Raw genomic sequence first — 19,025 nt, 5'->3', positions numbered from 1 at the left:
TCTCCACCCAGCTCCCGCCTTGCAGTACCACTTCCACCATTTCTACAACAACCTCCTCCACATCCCTTCATAGCTGAGAAACCCTGTCTCGCAGACCTACTACATTTACCCTACCTCCAAAACTCACTCCCACCACCACACAGAATCCAGAATCGAAATAAAGTCATGAACCTTTCCTCCACAAGCCTTAGCCCCACAGAAATATCAGTCCTTGCTAAAGACCTCAACTTTTGCCCCATTCCCAAATGCAATCACACAGGACTTGTTAAAGATCTTCTCTCCTTCTCCCGGTCCCTACAGTGGAAACACTTTTTTGTCACCAACACTAATAATCAGACTCAACCAAAGACCAATGTTGAACCCTGCCTGACTCCGTTCACTCTGCCATCCAACTGTGGTCCACTCCCACTGCCCCCCAATCACCCCCTGTTAATTTTCCAGAATTTCTTAACCTCAAACCTTGCCTCATCATTAATCCCCAAATCCCTCAACATGCAAACTACCCTTACATCCACAGAAAGAACTGCAGTCCACCATCTAAAACCTAATCCCAACCTCATAAGCCTACCTGCGGACAAAGGTCCCACCACTATTGTTTTGAACCACAAGGATCACCTGGCAGAACGACTCTGCCACCTGACAGATACACCCACCAAAAAATCTTGCCACAATGACCCCATGCCAGAAATCCAGCAGGACTCCAGTCACTCCTCAAATCCTTAGGCCCATCCCAGAACCTCTCCCTGGAATCCATCTCACTGCTCACCCCTACCACTCCCAGCACTCCTACCTTCTAAGTGCTTCCTAAAGTCCATAAACCCAACCACCCAGGATCCCCCCCTATATAAAATACACCAACCATTTCATCCAGAGGCTCTCCACAGTTCCTGTCGCATTACCAAACAGTGCCCTGCTCATCACTACTGATCCTACCTCCCTTTACACCAACATCCCTAATGCCCATGGCCTTACCACAATTGAACACTACCTTTTCCAACACCTGACAGATTCCAAACCAATAACCTCCTTCCTAGTCACCATAAGCAACTATATCCCCACCCAGAATAACTTCTCCTTTGCAGGCATTACCTACAAACAAATTTGGGGTACAGCTATGGGCACCTGCATGGCATCATCCTATGCTAACCTACTCATAAGTCATCTAGCAGAATTGTTCCTAAACATCCAGAATCCTAAACTCCTCAGCTGGTTCAGATTCACTGATGACATCTTTGCAATCTGGATCAAGGGTGAGGACACCCTATCCACATGCCTCCAGAACCTCAACAGCTTCTCCCCCATTTATTTCACCTGGTCCTACTCAACCCAACAAGCCACCTTCCTAGATGTTGACCGCCACACTCAAAGATGGCAACATCAGTATCTATGTCCATATCAAACACCCTAACCGCCAGCAATACCTCCACTTCGGCAGTTGCCACCCGTTCCATACCAAGATTTCCCTTCCACCCGTGGTCATCACACCTGCAGTGACAAGCAGTCCCTCTCGAAATATATCGAGGGTCTCACTGAAGCCTTCACAGACAGTATTTATCTTCCCAACCTTGTACAAAAACAAATAATCCATGCCTTATCTTTGCAGTCACCCACCAACTCCCAAAGTCTCACAATATGGCCACAGAGGAGCATTCCCCTCGTAGCTCAGTACCACCCCGGACTGAAGCAACAAAATTACATTCTCTGCCAGGGTTTTGACTATCTCTTGTCATGCCCTGAAATGAGAAATGTCCTCCCCACTAACCTTCCCATCCCTCCCACAGTGGTATTCTGCCATTCACCAAACCTACACAATATACTTGTCCATCCCTACACAATCTCTGCTTCCAACCCTTACCTCATGGCTCATATCCCTGTAATAGATCTAGCTGCAACACCTGTCCCATACATCCTCCCACCACCACCTACTTCAGTCTGGTCACACACATCACTTATCCCATCACAGGCAGGGCTACCTGCAAAACCAGTCATGTGATCTACAAGATTAGCTGCAACCAATGTGCTGCATTCTATGTGGGCATGACAACCCACAATCTGTCTGTCCAGTGGAACGGCCACTGACAAACTGTGGCCAGGAAATAATTGGACCACCTTATTGTTGAGCACACTGCCCAACACGACACCCATCATTTCAATGACTGCTTCACATGGATCCTGCCCACCAACAACAGCTTCTCTGAATTGAGCAGGTGAGAACTTTCCATGCAATATAACCTACATTCCCGTAACCCTCCTGGCCTCAACCTTCATTAGTCATAGTCATCACCCATCCAGCGCCTTCCCTGTCCCCATTCAGCATCGCATATCCCTCATTCCACAATCATACCCAGTCTTCTTACTCCTCTCCTTTTCCGCTACCCCCCACCCCACCTCTCCCCTGCCGTCTGTCTAATCTTCTGACTGCAAACAGCTGCCCTACCCTCTGTCCACCTCGTCCCTGCGCACTCCCTAGCAGTACTTCAATGTCCCCCACCCCTACCCTAGTATCCCTCCCCTCCCTGCCCCAGCCTCCTCCTTACCCCCACCCAGTCACCACTCCCATGTTGCACTGGTGCTGCTGCTTGCAGTGTGGCTTCAGTTGCCAGAGACTGCAGTCGTGTGTGTGAGTTGCATTTGTGTGTGTGTGTGTGTGTGTGTGTGTGTGTGTGTGTGTGTGTGTGTGTGTATTTTTTTTTTTGTGTCGTGTATTTTTGTTGAAGGTCTTGCTGCCTGAGAGCTTATTTGTGATAGTCTTTTTGTTGTGCCTATCTGTAACTCAGCATCTCCCCTATATGGTGATTAGCAGCTTTCCTTTTCATAATATTGTTACATTCCATCGTGGATTTTCCAATTTTTGGTGTCTCTAAATTTATGCACATGTCAGGCAGTTGACTTGTTTATTACCGAGTCAAAGAAAGAGAATTAACTTATCACTCTGTGGAGAGGTGTACACTGCACATTTACCTGATGCACACTTTGTAATCCTTATCAGCCAAGCAGAATCATGAAACTCAGCACTTGAAACTAGTGTTTGAAGGTATGATAATTTTTGATGTTATTTATCTGTAGCCTGTGTTAGGTGTTTGGGAGAGATGGTACATATTGATATATGTTTTCACATGTATTCTTGCAAAAAAAGGTATTTATGCTAACCTGATTTTCCTGCAGCTATGACATGGTATTGGCTTTCTGGGAAAACTTTATGAGTGCTGAAATGAAGGAGACTGTGTGTGATGGGATTTAAAATGGCTTTTTTGTTTCGCATATGGATTATACTCACTGGCTAATTTACTAATTTACTTTCTTCTAGGTATGCTTGCCACACTTACTATTGGAGACACAATAAGTCACTGAATAACCCAGGGACTTAGTCATCTTTCATGTTTCTTTATTTGAGTGGCTATGCCAAATTCTCCTCAAGATGTCTTTCACTTGGACAGCAGTTTCACATGGCCAAAATTCTTATATGCAAAGCAGCACATTGTGGTAAGTATAAATGGTCTTAATTTAAGATAAATGAACCTAATCTTCAAGTTCACTAGAATCTTGGATATTAAATACCAGACTGAATCATCCACTTTATTTTCCCCCTTTTCGTTCATCTTGTACTTTGGTTACATAATCTGTTCCTATATCAATCTAGTAGTGTTCATTTTCATGATATCTCTGCACAAGAAAATAACAGTCTGATTAAAGACAAAAGTGTTGTGCAGCTGTATTATAATGACATATTCTGCAATCATGTTAGTTTTTGGTCTAAAAGGGCGACAATTTCTCAGAGGATAAATGTTCTTAGGTCATTTTCATCACAACCACCATCCTAATCACCACCACCACCACCACCACCACCACCACCAACAACAACAACAACATCATCATCATTTGATTCACTACTTGATGAGCACTGCTTTCAGACTTTTCCCTGGAAGCCAGGCAATTGTTATATGCCAATAAGTTGTTAATTATGCCTATCCACCTTTTGTTCGGTCATTGTATGGGCATCTGCTTATTTTCTGGAGTGGAGCAAGTAATGTTCTGGTCTCATCTACCATCTTTTCACCAGTCCACACGTCCAGTCCACCTCTACCTCGTTTTCATAACAGTTATGATTATGTTCTCCATTCCAGTGGGCTTCCTGGTGACTCTGTCAGTTTTCTATCCCTCTAGTAATTCTCACTATGTATATCTTCATTGTTTTTGAGCAACCCTCTGCTTTTGATTGGTTTTTGCATTAAAAGACATATGTCAAAACTTGTACTAGGCAATGTTTGTTAACTTTATTTTTTCAGATTAATCACCAGCTTAATTTTGAAAGCCCTATTTAGTTTACCTGAAGCAATCCATCCCGTTTTTATTCTTCTGTTTACTTCTACTGCTGTTCATCCAGTTGTTACCTCCAAACAACCTAAATACCTAACATAATGAACTAGTTCTAAGATCTCATAGTTAGTCTTTACTTTGTCTTTTTAAAACGTTGATTATACATTATTTTAGTCATACTGTGATTGATTTTCAGGCCTTCTTTCAAACTTACTCTTTTAAGTTTCATACATTTATTGTTGTACTATAATTGCTTTAGAGATAAACGGCACAATGTCATCAGAAAAATTAAGATGGTTCAGGGTAATTAAAAAAAAATATATTGTTCTTCAGTTTCCCATGTGAAGGATCTGAAACACCTTCTAGGACTGTTGAGAATAGTTATGAATAATAAAATCATTGTGGCAGTGAGTTTGCAACCTTAACTCACACACAGATTTCTTTGTTGTTGGTTTTTCATGTGTCCACCCATTCACACCCTCTTTACTGATTGGGAGTTAATAATACCACCAAGTAGTTGACACAAGTAACAGATACTTAACAGGTTATTCAATCATCTTTCAGGCTTGCACCCATGGTAGTATTATTTCTCCTTCCAGTATTTCAGTTGATAAACTTACAGCCACCTTCACAGCGAGTCACTGGCCAAATTTAAACCACCTGACACAAAACTATGAAATGGTTGTGAGTCAAAGGGCATCACAACCAAAGATAATTGAAGAATCAGTAACTAAGTTTTTGTAGTGATGAAAGCAGTGAAGCACAACGTGTGGTCTCTCAATGTTTCAGATATGATTGGTCTTTTCAAAGCCTAATCACTAACACATCACTCTACCCTTGCACTTCTTGAATATCTGGTTTTACAACTACAAGCTACTGGAGAATAGATAGCTCTTACCTATGCTATTTATGGAGCTAGCTAGATGTCATCCTAATTATTTACTGCTATGGTAAAAAAACTGTTCTATTACTCTGAGTGGGCATACCTAAAAGGCACATAACACTTTTGGTGGTCAATTCTTTGAGTTCGACAATGAATGATACAATGGCCATCAAAGTTGACAAATTTTTTATACCCAGTTGCAACGTATTTCTAGCAAACCCAAAACTAGAATATTCTCATCCAAACAACAAAGGTTATCCTGAATGCACCTAAATGGGTCCATACACAAGTAACCGCAGATAGTTCTTTCCCATAAGGAACTTACTAAGCCAAAAGAGTATCATGAATGAATTACCAATTACAACACATTTGATAAATTAGAAAATTACAAATACACCTAGTAGTACTAGTAGTAGCAGTATAATTAACATACCATATAGCAGAGATGGATAATTAGTCATATAATTTAAACTGTTGTAACACTTCTTGTTAATGATCCCATTAATGAAACTGTGCATGCTCTTTATGTAACAGTTCTGACATACTAACACTGTCATTTAAAAAAAAAAGAAAAAAAACACACACACACACACACACACACAGAAATTTTCATGCCGTTATCCATCACAAACCAGCTGTCATGTGTACTTACCCAAGAAAGCATCAACTAGTCCTGCAATCCCTTTTATTGCTTTTAGAAAGATTAGTGGCAGTGCTGAAAGACATGGATGCTGGCTAGGATCGACGACAGTTTCACTAATTATTGCAAACTGCAGGAACTTCTGGGTCTGACTTACAACTGAGGGACGACAAAGGTTCACTGGATTTCCAAGGCAGTGTAGAAATCGAAACCAACTCTGTGCTATGCAATCTCTACTGGCATTTGCTGGTATCAACTGAGCATCCTCCTCCGCTGTTAAACAGAACAATAACATTTAAATATTATTAATGGTGGCAATCTCTAAATTATATCATATCTGGTTAATAAATTTACATAATATCTCCTTTGGTGAAGTAATTTAACTTAATTTATGATTCTGTGCAGCACTTAATCTACCTGTTTTTACAGGCCATAAATAAAGCAAAAATATTTACCTACAGCACACCAGTTAAACACTTGACATATTTGGATGCAATGAAAGTGGGTTCATTCTTTGAAGACTCAAATGTAATTGTATTCTTACACTAACAACTTCCTTTTCTGTGCCCATTTGGGTTTGATAAAATTACTCCCTGGATTCTGTTTGTAAAGATGGAATGATACGTCTGGTAAAATTATGATGAAATTTTGGGAAATTTTGCTAGGGCACAACTGTACTTGGCGTGATTTTGAAACGGTTCTGTTTAAATTTTCAAACAGGTGTCATATGAAACTGGCATGTTTCCGTCACTTCAAGTTCTGGTGATGTTATGTGACTACATAAAATGTAGATCCACCATTACACCAGAGGCCTAAGAATAGTGAAATGGCAGAGGTGAAAATGTGACGAATGCTATGAAAATTGTCTTCTATTCATGAACTGTATTGGAATGCAGAGTAACATCATCCAACCACCTGTAAAATGGTAAAATAGTAAGTGGCTCTTACTACGCAACAATGTCTCTATCTACATCTACACTCTGTAACCCACCGTGAGGTGCACGGCAGAAGCTATGTCCCATTGCACCAGTTATTAGGGTTTCTTCCTGTTCCATTTATGTATAGAGTGTAGGAAGAATGAATGCCTCTGTGCAGGCAACAATTATTCTAATCTTATCCTTTCGATCCCTGAGTGGGTGATATGTAGCTGGTTCTTGAAACTTTATTAATAGACTTTCTTGGGATAGTTTACATCTGTCTCCAAGAGTCTGCCATTCCAGTTCCTTCAGCATCTCTTTGACACCTAAAAATGGATTAAAAAAACCTGTGACCATTCATGCCACCCTTCTCTGTATATGTGCAATGTCCCCTCTTAGTCCTATCTGGTACGGGTCCCATGAATTTGAGCAATATTCTAGGATGGGTCACAAGAGTGATGTGTAAGCAAACTCTCTTGTAGACTGATTGCACTTCCCAGGTATTCTACCAATAAACCGAAGTCTACCATCAGCTTCATCCACAACTGATCCTATGTGATCATTACATTTCATAGCCATATAGTGTGTTACACATGAGTATTTGCATGAGTTGGCTGATTCCAACGGTGACTCATTAATATTATAGTCATGGGATACCACATTTTTTAGTTTTTATGAAGTGCAAAATTTTACGTTTCTGAATATCTAGAGCAAGTTTTTACTAGATGGGAAGTGCTAAGAAGTAATGCTCCTGCACAGGACAACGTACTCGGTGCACTAAAATAGGGAAGTGGAGAGCAATCTCATCGCACTAACTGCATTAAGCTCACTGAAACCGGAGCTGAGAATTTCTTTCTTTCCATCTTTTATATGTTTATTACATTTGTTATCAATCTTACCAATTCATACCTCAACTTTACATGCACAATGAAGGAAGAGTGGGGTAAACATCACATTGACATTAGAGATGGACCACAAGCTTGGCTAGGACAGGGGTGGAAAAAAAAACTGGTTGTGTCTGTTTCAAAGAGGTGACAATATGTTTGATTTGGCACACAATAGCTGGGTCTTTTGCATTTGCACATTACTGCTATGGGAGAAGTGCAGTTGAGAGAGAAACAACTACAAAATTTGAACAACAATTGAAAGATCTTTAATCCCTATAATCCAATACCATAAAAGTTTCAAAACTTTGGATTATTAGACAAATTATAATTAAAAACAGTATAGCAAAATTTGTAACTGGTTGATCACTGGACTAGAAAAGGATAAGTTAGCCATGCTGTAACACCTTAAAACCTCCACCCTGAGAGTTTAGACTGGAGGCTGGACAAAATCTTAATACACATACCACACTTGTCTCATCATCTGCTACAACAGAGGTTAGATCCCCACTTAATGTTGTCACTGCCCTGTAGTCAGAATATAAACTACACTTTGTCAGAAAATGGTCTACTGAAATATGTAGACCACAGGCACTACAATTGGGTGGATCTTATCACTGGGCAAAAAGCCATGCCTGAGAGTGCTATATCCCACAAAAGAAGCATGAGTGAAGCCTCATCCCATGTCTGTAACCACAATGAAAACAGCCATGAATAATTTGTTGTCCTTCGCCACCAGCTATTGTTCCTACTACTAATGTATGCCCTTCTGACTCGACAGTGAGTTTACAGCCTGTAACAGAACGCCATATTGTTCAACTCAGCCCCCCTTATTGGTCGCCTTGGCTGCTACATCATTCATTTCTCTTCATTCCAGTGTGATCAATGTTCAGCAGAATATCACCGCATTCCCATGGTGTCATAATGAGAGAAAAGTGACCAGAATATTATGTATCATTTGTTGATGTGTCTGAAGAGCACTAAACGTATCAGATCAGATGAGAAATATTGTTCCATGGTCTCACCTCATCTGCTCCAATGTTTTTCAAGAGTTGTGCACACCTCAGGACAGCATACCTCAACATCCTGGTATGCAAATCCTGAAGACACAATTACAGAAACTACTGAGCAGCTGAGAAATTATTCCTGTTTTGATTGACCTGTATACACAAGCTTGAAATTCTGATGTTCAGTTAAAATATAGCCAAACAAGTATCTCAAAATAAGATTCAGAACACTTTATTTTCTACAATTAGTAAAATTTAAACTCTGAAGAAGGCAAGGTGAGATTTACTCCACACATAGACTAAAATCTTAATATTTGGCACATCCATTTTCAAAAGCTAGTTCTTTACTTGGATCCCAAATGCCCTCTTGCTCACTGACGACTATTTAAATGTTGCTCAATGGGAGGACAAACAAAATTATAGTATGCAGGTACCCGACATACAGACTACATTTTGTGTGCTCATCATTTGATTTGAAGTGGTGGGTCACCAGCTTCAGTGAAGAGGCTTGGAATCAAGCTCATTCAAAATGCCTCAGTGGCCAACCTAATTCCCTCATGATGGACTGCATCCTACACGTCAAGCAGACGTATACACCATTCACTCTTATTCAATCTGGACAACATAAAACTTCTACAAAACTAGAACAGACAGGCTCATATTTATCATTGCTACGTAGTGCTGGTACAGTTCATTCCAATACTAAGTTGGACTGTGTTAGTCCATTATATACAAACCCAAGCCAAAGATTGGCTTGAACACAGAAATCATTACAAAGAGATCTCTTATTGATGTAGTTTTCCCTTGGCATCCTCCAGTGTGGGAGGTATAGCACCTAATCTATTACGGAATCCAAACAACAGTGCTGATTGATTTACAAATGACACTGCCAAAGGTGCAGCTGCACACTTGTATGTTTGGCTCCTTCCTTAGCATTCCATGTGGCACACTATTATCATGCTAGCTACAATTTCTAGTTTCTCTGTACATTGGAAGTCACTATTTTCATGTTAAATCTTTTTCTGTTGCTCTGAAACATCGGGAGTCAGATTTTGTGTGTTCTCAAGTCTCATCCACACACATGTACCTGTCATGTCAGCAATTTTGTAACCGTTTTCACAAGGCTGTGTATGGAGCCTTGCTTGAAGATATACCACACTCAGAAAAATTATCAATAAGTTGTTCTGTGTTTACAATGATGATTCAATTTTTGTGTTTCCCACATTATGTATGTTGAATGTCAATTAAAAATTGCTTCTAAATTAAGTTTTTGGTTTTCTTGTTACATTTCTTTAACATAATCCTTATCTATGTAACTGACTACTTATTTCTCTTCAGTAACAAATCTATGGTACACAAAAAGAAAATTATGTTAGAATTTAATGTCATGGTACATGAGTTCATTAAAGACGGAGTACTTAGCTAAGAATGAACCATGGAGGGACTCAGTTGTGAATCTCAATGAAGGAAATCACTTGAAGTGAGTTAGGAAACTTCAGAAAACCTAAAAACAATGGGCAAGCAGACATTCAAATCCTGCTGTTTCTGAATACAAGGGAGTTCAGGGCCTCAACCACTGGACTACATCACTCAGTTTATTGCACAGGGCAATTTGTTGGGAACAGCTGATTTAGGTCTGTATTTAAGTTTATTTTTGCTACCTGTCAAAATATTTGGTTTCTCCGGGTACTTTACCAAAGAGTTTCATATCAGAGCGTGTTACACTATGACACAAATTCAGGTCACTGTCTTTTGCTAGCAGACTTCCTATCTACTAGGTCACAAAGTCATTTCTTCCACAATGTTAGCTGTACATTTAACATCAGAGTTTTGACATCTGAATGTTAACCCCCATGTAATTTTTTCCAAAGTTGAAAACATGTAACATACTGTAATATATTTTACATTTATTATTTCAGTACTCCAATTTCCTTCATACTTACGTATCTTAATTTCTGGAAAGGATGGACCATACATGAACTCCAACAGACGAGCAGTTAACAAAATGTTAACACGGTTCCATTGCTCCACAAGAGCCACACGATGCCGCCAATTCATGCATGTCTCACGCAATGTTTTCCACAATGGTGGGGATGGGAAACATCGTACACAGGCCAGTAACCAAACTTCAAATAATACAGACAAAACACGTTCACAAAGCTGGTCACCAACATCATCTGCAAAGAAGACACAATTGTAATATAAATACTTTTTCACAGGATATTAATGACATAATTAGTAATTACTACATAAGCAATAATTAATTATACTTTGATAACTATAATTTGATAAGAGAGGCTACAATTATAGAATATGGATATTGTGGCAAGAATAACAGAACAATTCATAATTGACAATCGCCCTTAAACACGTACACCCTTTAATTAACTATGGCACAGGTATCCATAAACCAACTTTGCTCCTGCCATGAAAAAACTTTTTATGTTATCTCAGGTATTACAATAACCAATGTCCCACACAGAATCTCTTACCCTTCTACAATAAAGCAACATTCTGAACACTAAGAAAGAGTCTCACTGACCCTGTCAATCAGAATACCACTACCTGGCAATACAACTGCAGGCCAGAGAACAATATCAACCCCTTCATCAATCATTCATAGTATCAGACCACAATCAGCCAAACCGTACCACCTGATAAATTCACAATTGCATTCCCCACAGCATGCACAGGTACGTACACACACACACACACACACACACACACACACACACACACAACACAGATGTGTGTAACAGATTATTTAGGTGTTGCAATCTTATCCAAACATGACACTAATCAATGAAGTACACTCTTTCACTAAGCTCTTAAAAGCAGAAACAATTCTTTGTCATCTACTACACTGACCAGAAATGAAACAAAATCTATATTAGTTTGAGCTAAAACCCGTATCAATCCTTGTGTCACCCAGCTCATACCTCCATCCCCTGCCCCTTTACAGTCTTACACAACCATCATTTAGTGAGCAGCTACGAATTTCTCTTCTCAACCCTACCTCCTCATCTTGCTCTACAACCCCTCTTGATAATGTTAGTTTCGCGATGGGTGAATGGGCAGTTATACATAACATCAAAACAATTTTCATCTTGATCATCTATGTAAAATGACATTTCTGCCAGCTTTTTATTTCTCTACACAAAAGTCTTGCAGTGAGTAACAAATTCCATGAGACCAAACTACCTCCAATGCCTGCTTAGCAACCTATAACATTCCTTTCACCTTAATCTACATCTACATTGATACTACACAACCCACCTAACAGCGCGTAGCAGAGGATACGCCTTTCCTGTCCCCTCACAAATAGTATGAGGAAAAATGATTATCTGTATTCCTCCATATAAGCCCTAATTTCTCGTATCTTATCTTCACTGTACTTATACATAATGTATGTTGGAGACAAGAGAACTGTTCTGCAGTCAGCTTTACATGCTAGTTCTCTAAATCTTCTCAATAGTGTTCCTCGAAAAGAATGTTGCCATTCCTCCAGGGATTCCCATTTCAGTTCCAGAAGCATCTCTGTGACAGTTGCATGTTGTTTGAGCCTAGCAGTCCCCCTCTGAATTGCTTCAATGTCTTCCATTAATATGATGTGGTATGGATACCAAACACTCAAGCAGTATTCAAAAATACATTGCGCTAGGGTCCTACATGCAGTCTTCTTTACAGATGAACCACACTATCCTAAAATTCTCCTAATAAACTGAAGTCAACCATTCACCTTTCCTACCACAATCCTCACATGCTTGTTCCATTTCATATCACTTGCAATGCCATGCACAGATATTTAAATGACGTGAGTGTGTCCAGCAGGACACTACTAATGCTGTATCAGAGAATAATAGCGGTCCTATCACAATTCCCTCGGGCACTCCTGACAATACACTCGTCTCTGATGAACACTCACTGTCGAGGTCAACGCAGATGGTTCTGTAACTTAAGAAGTCTTCAAGGCACTCCCATATCTGTGAACCTATTCCATACACTCATACCTTCTTTTTTACAGCCTGCAATGTGGCAAATGCTTTTCAGAAATCTATAAATGTGGAATCTGCCTGTTGCCCTTCACCCTTAGTTTGCAGTATATCATGTGACAAAAGGGCAAGCTGAGTTTTGCATGAGCGATGCTTTCCAAAACCATGCTGATCTGTGGACATAAGATTCTTAGTCTCAAGAAAATTTATTACATTCAAACTGAGAATATGATCAACGATACTGCAGCAAACTGATGTTAGGGGTATTGGTCTGCAATTTTACAGGTCCGTTCTTTTGCCTTACTTATACACAGGAGTCACCTGCGCTTTTTTTTCCAGTTTCTTGGGACTTTGCTCTAGGCGACAGATTCACGATAGATGTGCAAACTACATGGGGGAGGGGGGGCAACTTCCGTAGAATAATCTTTGAAAAACCGAACTGGGATTCCATCTGAACCTGGTGACTTATTTGTTTTCAACTCCTTCAGTTGTTCTCTATCCCAAGGGTGCTTATTACTATGTTGTCCATAAGGGAGTCTGTTCAATGGTCAAATGACAGTATGTTTGTATGATTATCCTGCGTGAACAATTTCTTGAATGTGAAATTTAAAACTTTGGCTTTGGTTTTGCTATCTTCAACTGCCACACCAAACTGGTCAACACATGACTGGGTAGAAGCCTTAGACCCACTTTGCAATTTTACATAGGACTAGAATTTGCTCAGGTTCTCTGCCAGATCTTTTACTAAGGAACAGCAGTGGTGGTAGTCGTATGCTTCACACATGTATCTTTCCACAAATGCATGAATCTCTACTAACTTTTGCTTGTTGTGTTTTGTGCTTTCTCTTTTGAATTGAGAGTGCAACAGCCTCTGCTTCATAAGCAGTGTCCGAATCTCATTATTAAACCACGGTGGGTCTTTTCTGTCTTTAATCCACTTACTAGGCACATAATTCTCCAGACCATCCTTTCTTCTCTCACCCCATAGTGCATCCACCTTCTGTACTGAAATCAGCTGCAACCTTTTCAAAAAGTTTTCCTTAAGTAACTATCAAAAACAAAGGAAAACCTAAATCTTGATGGCACGATTAGAATTTGAATCTCTGCTATACTGAGTATGATCCAAGTGCCTTACCAATTTGCCACGTCATGCGGCATGCTGCACAGAGAGCAGCATTTTATGGTAAGGGGAATATGTTGTTCCCATATAATGCAGCTGAAATCTAACCAAGGTTGAATGAAGCTCCTGTAAAATTGGAGTTAGCATGACCTGTCTGTCCCTAACTGTTTCTATTCTCAAATCTCAAAATTTTTTGAATATCAAAGGATCTTTCCTTCAGTCCCTTCGGATGAGCACCATGTTAATTTCTCTATGAATATAAGGCCAAAAACTTGTTGATTACTTAAAATTCAGAACGTCTCTTAGCTATAACTGTGACAGATTAAATCTAAGATGGTGGTTAAAATAGACATGCATGAATTTGCTTTCAGATGAAATTTTAAAGGCTGCTTTCTTTGCCTATTCCTGTAGTTCTTTTTTTATATCAACTGTAGTTGACAAGATGATGATGTAAAAAATACGACAAGTAATAAATTGAAAAGCCATCCACAGACAGGGAGGGGTGCACAGGAGTTTTGTCAGAGGGTGATACACTGTTTAGAATTGTAGCAAACAAGATGAATTTTAAAATGCATCCCTGAAGAGCAAACAATGGAAAATCCAAGATGGAATGTAACAATATTGCAAAAAGGAAAGTTGCTATTCACCATACAGCGGAGATGCTGTGACACACACACACACACAGACACACACACACACACACACACACACACACACACACACGACTGCAGTCTAAGGCAATCGTTGCCACACTGTGAGCAGCAGCACCAGCCTATTTTTGATGAAGGTCTTAGGGGCCGAAAGCTTTATTTGTAACATTCTTTTATTTGTAACATTCTTTTTGTTGTGCCAATCTGCAATTTAGCGTCTCCACTATACGGTGAGTAGCAACTTCCTTTTCATAATATTGTCCATGAAGAACAATATACTCTTGAAGTAATTTGTCTGTGAGCTAATTCCAGACTGTTTGCCTAAAATACCATTCAGTAAGGAAGGTTAAGTCTCATTCCTGCAACTACAGCATGATTTGGTATCTCAAAGTAGTGGTATAGTGGTATACACAGAATGAGTAGTGAAATAGACCCCTCTAAGATACTGCCACATTGTAACCAAACACATGTCCAAATCTCAAAGAAATGTCGTTAATGAAATACAATACTTAGTACTGAAAGGACATTTAAATGAACACCAGTATACAGCCATAACTGTCCTCCTGACGGAGAATGCTATTTAGACAAACACAGAATATTCCAGAATTCTGGTATTTATACAAACTTCGAATAGTCCAGAATTCTCGTATTTATACAAACTCTGAATATTCCAGGATATACAAAAATAAGATATTTTAAGAACCTTCCAGAAATGATAAATACTGAACAACAAATACGAGGGTGGTTTGAAAAGTCTGTGCTAGCACAACGAGTTGTTCACATAATATTCATTGGACTGTTGTCTGTAAACATGTCCACGTCAGTACTCTTGGAAGAGAGCTGTGGCGATGACGTGGCTCTGTTGTTGTTCCTGCATAGTGATTTGTGAAGATGGAAAAAAATCGAGATTCGAGCAGTGATTCAGTACTTCATAAAGAAAGGTATGAAAGCAATGGGCATTCATGCTGATTTTCAGAATACACTGGGGGACTTTGCTCCTTCATGTTCAACTGTTGCCAAGTGAACAAATGAATTTAAATTCGGTTGGGGGAGCTTAGATGATGAAGCACACAGTAGTCAGCCAAGGTGTGTCACTACCCCAGAAATCATTGCAAAAGTGCACAAAATGGTCATGGAGGATCGTTGATTGAAAGTGCACAAAGTTGCTCACACCAGCCAGATGTCATCTGAAAGGGTGAATCACATTTTAACTGAAGAATTAGAAATGAAAAAATTATCTGCAAGGTGAGTGCCACAGCTCTTGATGCTGGATCAAAGAAGCATGAGAACTGACATATTGGAACAATTTTTGGCCCATTTTAGAAGAAACAAACAAGATTTTTTGCATCGGTTTATGGCTGCAGATGAAACTTAGGTGCACTACTATACCCTATAGACAAAACAACCGTCAAAGTAGTGGAAACATGCTGATTCTCTGCCACCAAAGAAAGCAAAGACAATTCCTTTGGCGGGAAAGGTCACGGCATCAGTGTTCTGGAATGCGGAGGGGATTCTGTTTGTAGATTATATCCCCACTGGGCAAACCATTACTTCTACATCTACATCTACATCTACATCCATACTCCGCAAGCCACCTGACGGTGTGTGGCGGAGGGTACCTTGAGTACCTCTATCGGTTCTCCCTTCTATTCCATTCTCGTATTGTTCGTGGAAAGAAGGATTGTCGGTATGCCTCTGTGTGGGCTCTAATCTCTCTGATTTTATCCTCACGGTCTCTTTGCGAGATATACGTAGGAGGGAGCAATATACTGCTTGACTCTTCGGTGAAGTTATGTTCTCGAAACTTTGACAAAAGCCCGTACCGAGCTACTGAGCGTCTCTCCTGCAGAGTCTTCCACTGGAGTTTATCTATCATCTCCGTAACGCTTTCGCGATTACTAAATGATCCTGTAACGAAGCGCACTGCTCTCCGTTGGATCTTCTCTATATCTTCTATCAACCCTATCTGGTACGGATCCCACACTGCTGAGCAGTATTTAAGCAGTGGGCGAACAAGCGTACTGTAACCTACTTCCTTTGATTTTGGATTGCATTTCCTTAGGATTCTTCCAATGAATCTCAGTCTGGCATCTACTTTACCGACGATCAACATTATATGATCATTCCATTTTAAATCACTCCTAATGAGTACTCCCAGATAATTTATGGTATTAACTGCTTCCAGTTGCTGACATGCTATTTTGTAGCTAAATGATAAAGGATCTATCTCTCTGTGTATTCGCAGCACATTACACTTGTCTACATTGAAATTCAATTGCCATTCCCTGCACCATGCGTCAATTTGCTGCAGATCCTCCTGCATTTCAGTACAATTTTCCATTGTTACAAACTCTCGATACACCACAGCATCATCCGCAAAAAGCCTCAGTGAACTTCCGATGTCATCCACAAGGTCATTTATGTATATTGTGAATAGCAACGGTCCTATGACACTCCCCTGCGGCACACCTGAAATCACTCTTACTTCAAGACTTCTCTCCATTGAGAATGACATGCTGCATCCTGTTATCTAGGAACTCCTCAATCCAATCACACAATTGGTTTGATAGTCCATATGCTCTTACTCTGTTCATTAAACGACTGTGGGGAACTGTATCGAACGCCTTGCGGAAGTCAAGAAACACGGCATCTACCTGTGAACCCGTATCTATGGCCCTCTGAGTCTCGTGGACGAATAGCGCGAGCTGGGTTTCACATGACTGTCTTTTTCGAAACCCATGCTGATTCCTACAGAGTAGATTTCTAGTCTCCAGAAAAGTCATTATACTCGAACACAATACATGTTCCAAAATTCTACAACTGATTGACGTTAGAGATATAGGTCTATAGTTCTGCACATCTGCTCGATGTCCCTTCTTGAAAACGGGGATGACCTGTGCCCTTTTCCACTCCTTTGGAACGCTACGCTCTTCTAGAGACCTACGGTACACCGCTGCAAGAAGGGGGGCAAGTTCCTTCGCGTACTCTGTGTAAAATTGAACTGGTATCCCATCAGGTCCAGAGGCCTTTCCTCTTTTGAGCGATTTTAATTGTTTCTCTATCCCTCTGTCATCTATCTCGATATCTACCATTTTGTCATCTGTGCGACAATCTAGAGAAGGAACTACAGTGCAATCTTCCTCTGTGAAACAACTTTGGAAAAAGACATTTAGTATTTCGGCCTTTAATCTGTCATCCTCTGTTTCAGTACCATTTTGGTCACAGAGTGTCTGGACATTTTGTTTTGATCCACCTACCGCTTTGACATAAGACCAAAATTTCTTAGGATTTTCTGCCAAGTCAGTACATAGAACTTTACTTTCGAATTCATTGAACGCCTCTCGCATAGCCCTCCTCACACTACATTTCGCTTCGCGTAATTTCTGTTTGTCTGCAAGGCTTTGGCTATGTTTATGTTTGCTGTGAAATTCCCTTTGCTTCTGCAGCAGTTTTCTAACTCGGTTGTTCTACCACGGTGACTCTTTTCCATCTCTTACGATCTTGCTTGGCACATACTCATCTAACGCATTATGTACGACGGTTCTGAACTTTGTCCACTGATCCTCAACACTATCTGTACTTGAGACAAAACTTTTGTGTTGAGCCAACAGGTACTCTGAAATCTGCTTTTTGTCACTTTTTCTAAACAGAAAAATCTTCCTACCCTTTTTAATATTCCTATTTACGGCTGAAATCATCGATGCCGTAACCGCTTTATGATCGCTGATTCCCTGTTCTGCGTTAACTTTTTCAAATAGTTCGGGTCTGTTTGTCACCAGAAGGTCTAATATGTTATCGCCACGAGTCGGTTCTCTGTTTAACTGCTCAAGGTAGTTTTCAGATAAAGCACTTAAAAAAATTTCACTGGGTTCTTTGTCCCTGCCACCCGTTATGAACGTCTGAGTCTCCCAGTCTATATCCGGCAAATTAAAATCTCCACCCAGAACTATAACATGGTGGGGAAATCTACTCGAAATATTTTCCAAATTATCCTTCAGGTGCTCAGCCACAACAGCTGCTGAGCCAGGGGGCCTATAGAGACATCCAATTACCATGTCTGAGCCTGCTTTAACCGTGACCTTCACCCAAATCATTTCAAATTTCGGATCTCCGTCAATTTCCTTCGATACTATTGCACTTCTTATTGCTATAAACACGCCTCCCCCTTCACTGTCCAGCCTGTCTCTGCGGTATACATTCCAATCTGAGTTTAGGATTTCATTACTATTTACATCTGGTTTCAGCCAACTTTCTGTCCCTATATATGGGCATTGTGGCCGTTTATTAATGAGAGCAGTTCTGGGACCTTTCTGTAGACGCTCCTGCAGTTTACTATTAGCACATTAATATTGTTATTCCCTGTTGCATTTTGCCTACTCCTACCTTGCTGCGTCTCAGGAGGCGTCTTGTCGGGCCTAGGGAGGGGATTCTCTAACCTAAAAAACCCCCATGTGCACTCCACACGTACTCCGCTACCCTTCTAGCCGCTTCCGGCGTGTAGTGCACGCCTGACCTATTCAGGGGGACTCTACATTTCTCCACCCGATAGCGGAGGTCGAGAAATTTGCACCCCAGATCTCCGCAGAATCGTCTGAGCCTCTGGTTTAAGCCTTCC

At 40.4% G+C, this 19,025-nt stretch overlaps 1 protein-coding gene across 6 annotated transcripts in view; it reads right to left on the bottom strand.

The window, feature by feature from the left end:
• LOC126417188 (ral GTPase-activating protein subunit beta) overlaps positions 1–19,025 on the bottom strand; it is a 395,509-nt gene that overhangs the window by 311,826 nt on the left and 64,658 nt on the right. For all 6 annotated transcript variants that reach the window (XM_050085090.1, XM_050085092.1, XM_050085093.1 and 3 more), the window contains 2 exons: positions 10,592–10,825; positions 5,853–6,113 (listed from right to left, as the gene is read on the bottom strand). In XM_050085090.1, coding sequence (XP_049941047.1) covers positions 5,853–6,113; positions 10,592–10,825 — 495 coding nt within the window. The remainder of the gene's footprint in view (positions 1–5,852; positions 6,114–10,591; positions 10,826–19,025) is intronic.

This window comes from Schistocerca serialis, chromosome 8 (assembly GCF_023864345.2).
Source record: "Schistocerca serialis cubense isolate TAMUIC-IGC-003099 chromosome 8, iqSchSeri2.2, whole genome shotgun sequence".
Classification (NCBI taxonomy): domain Eukaryota; kingdom Metazoa; phylum Arthropoda; class Insecta; order Orthoptera; family Acrididae; genus Schistocerca; species Schistocerca serialis.
The sequence above is the reverse complement of the archived record's forward strand: the minus strand, read 5'-3'. Positions and strand labels throughout refer to the sequence as shown.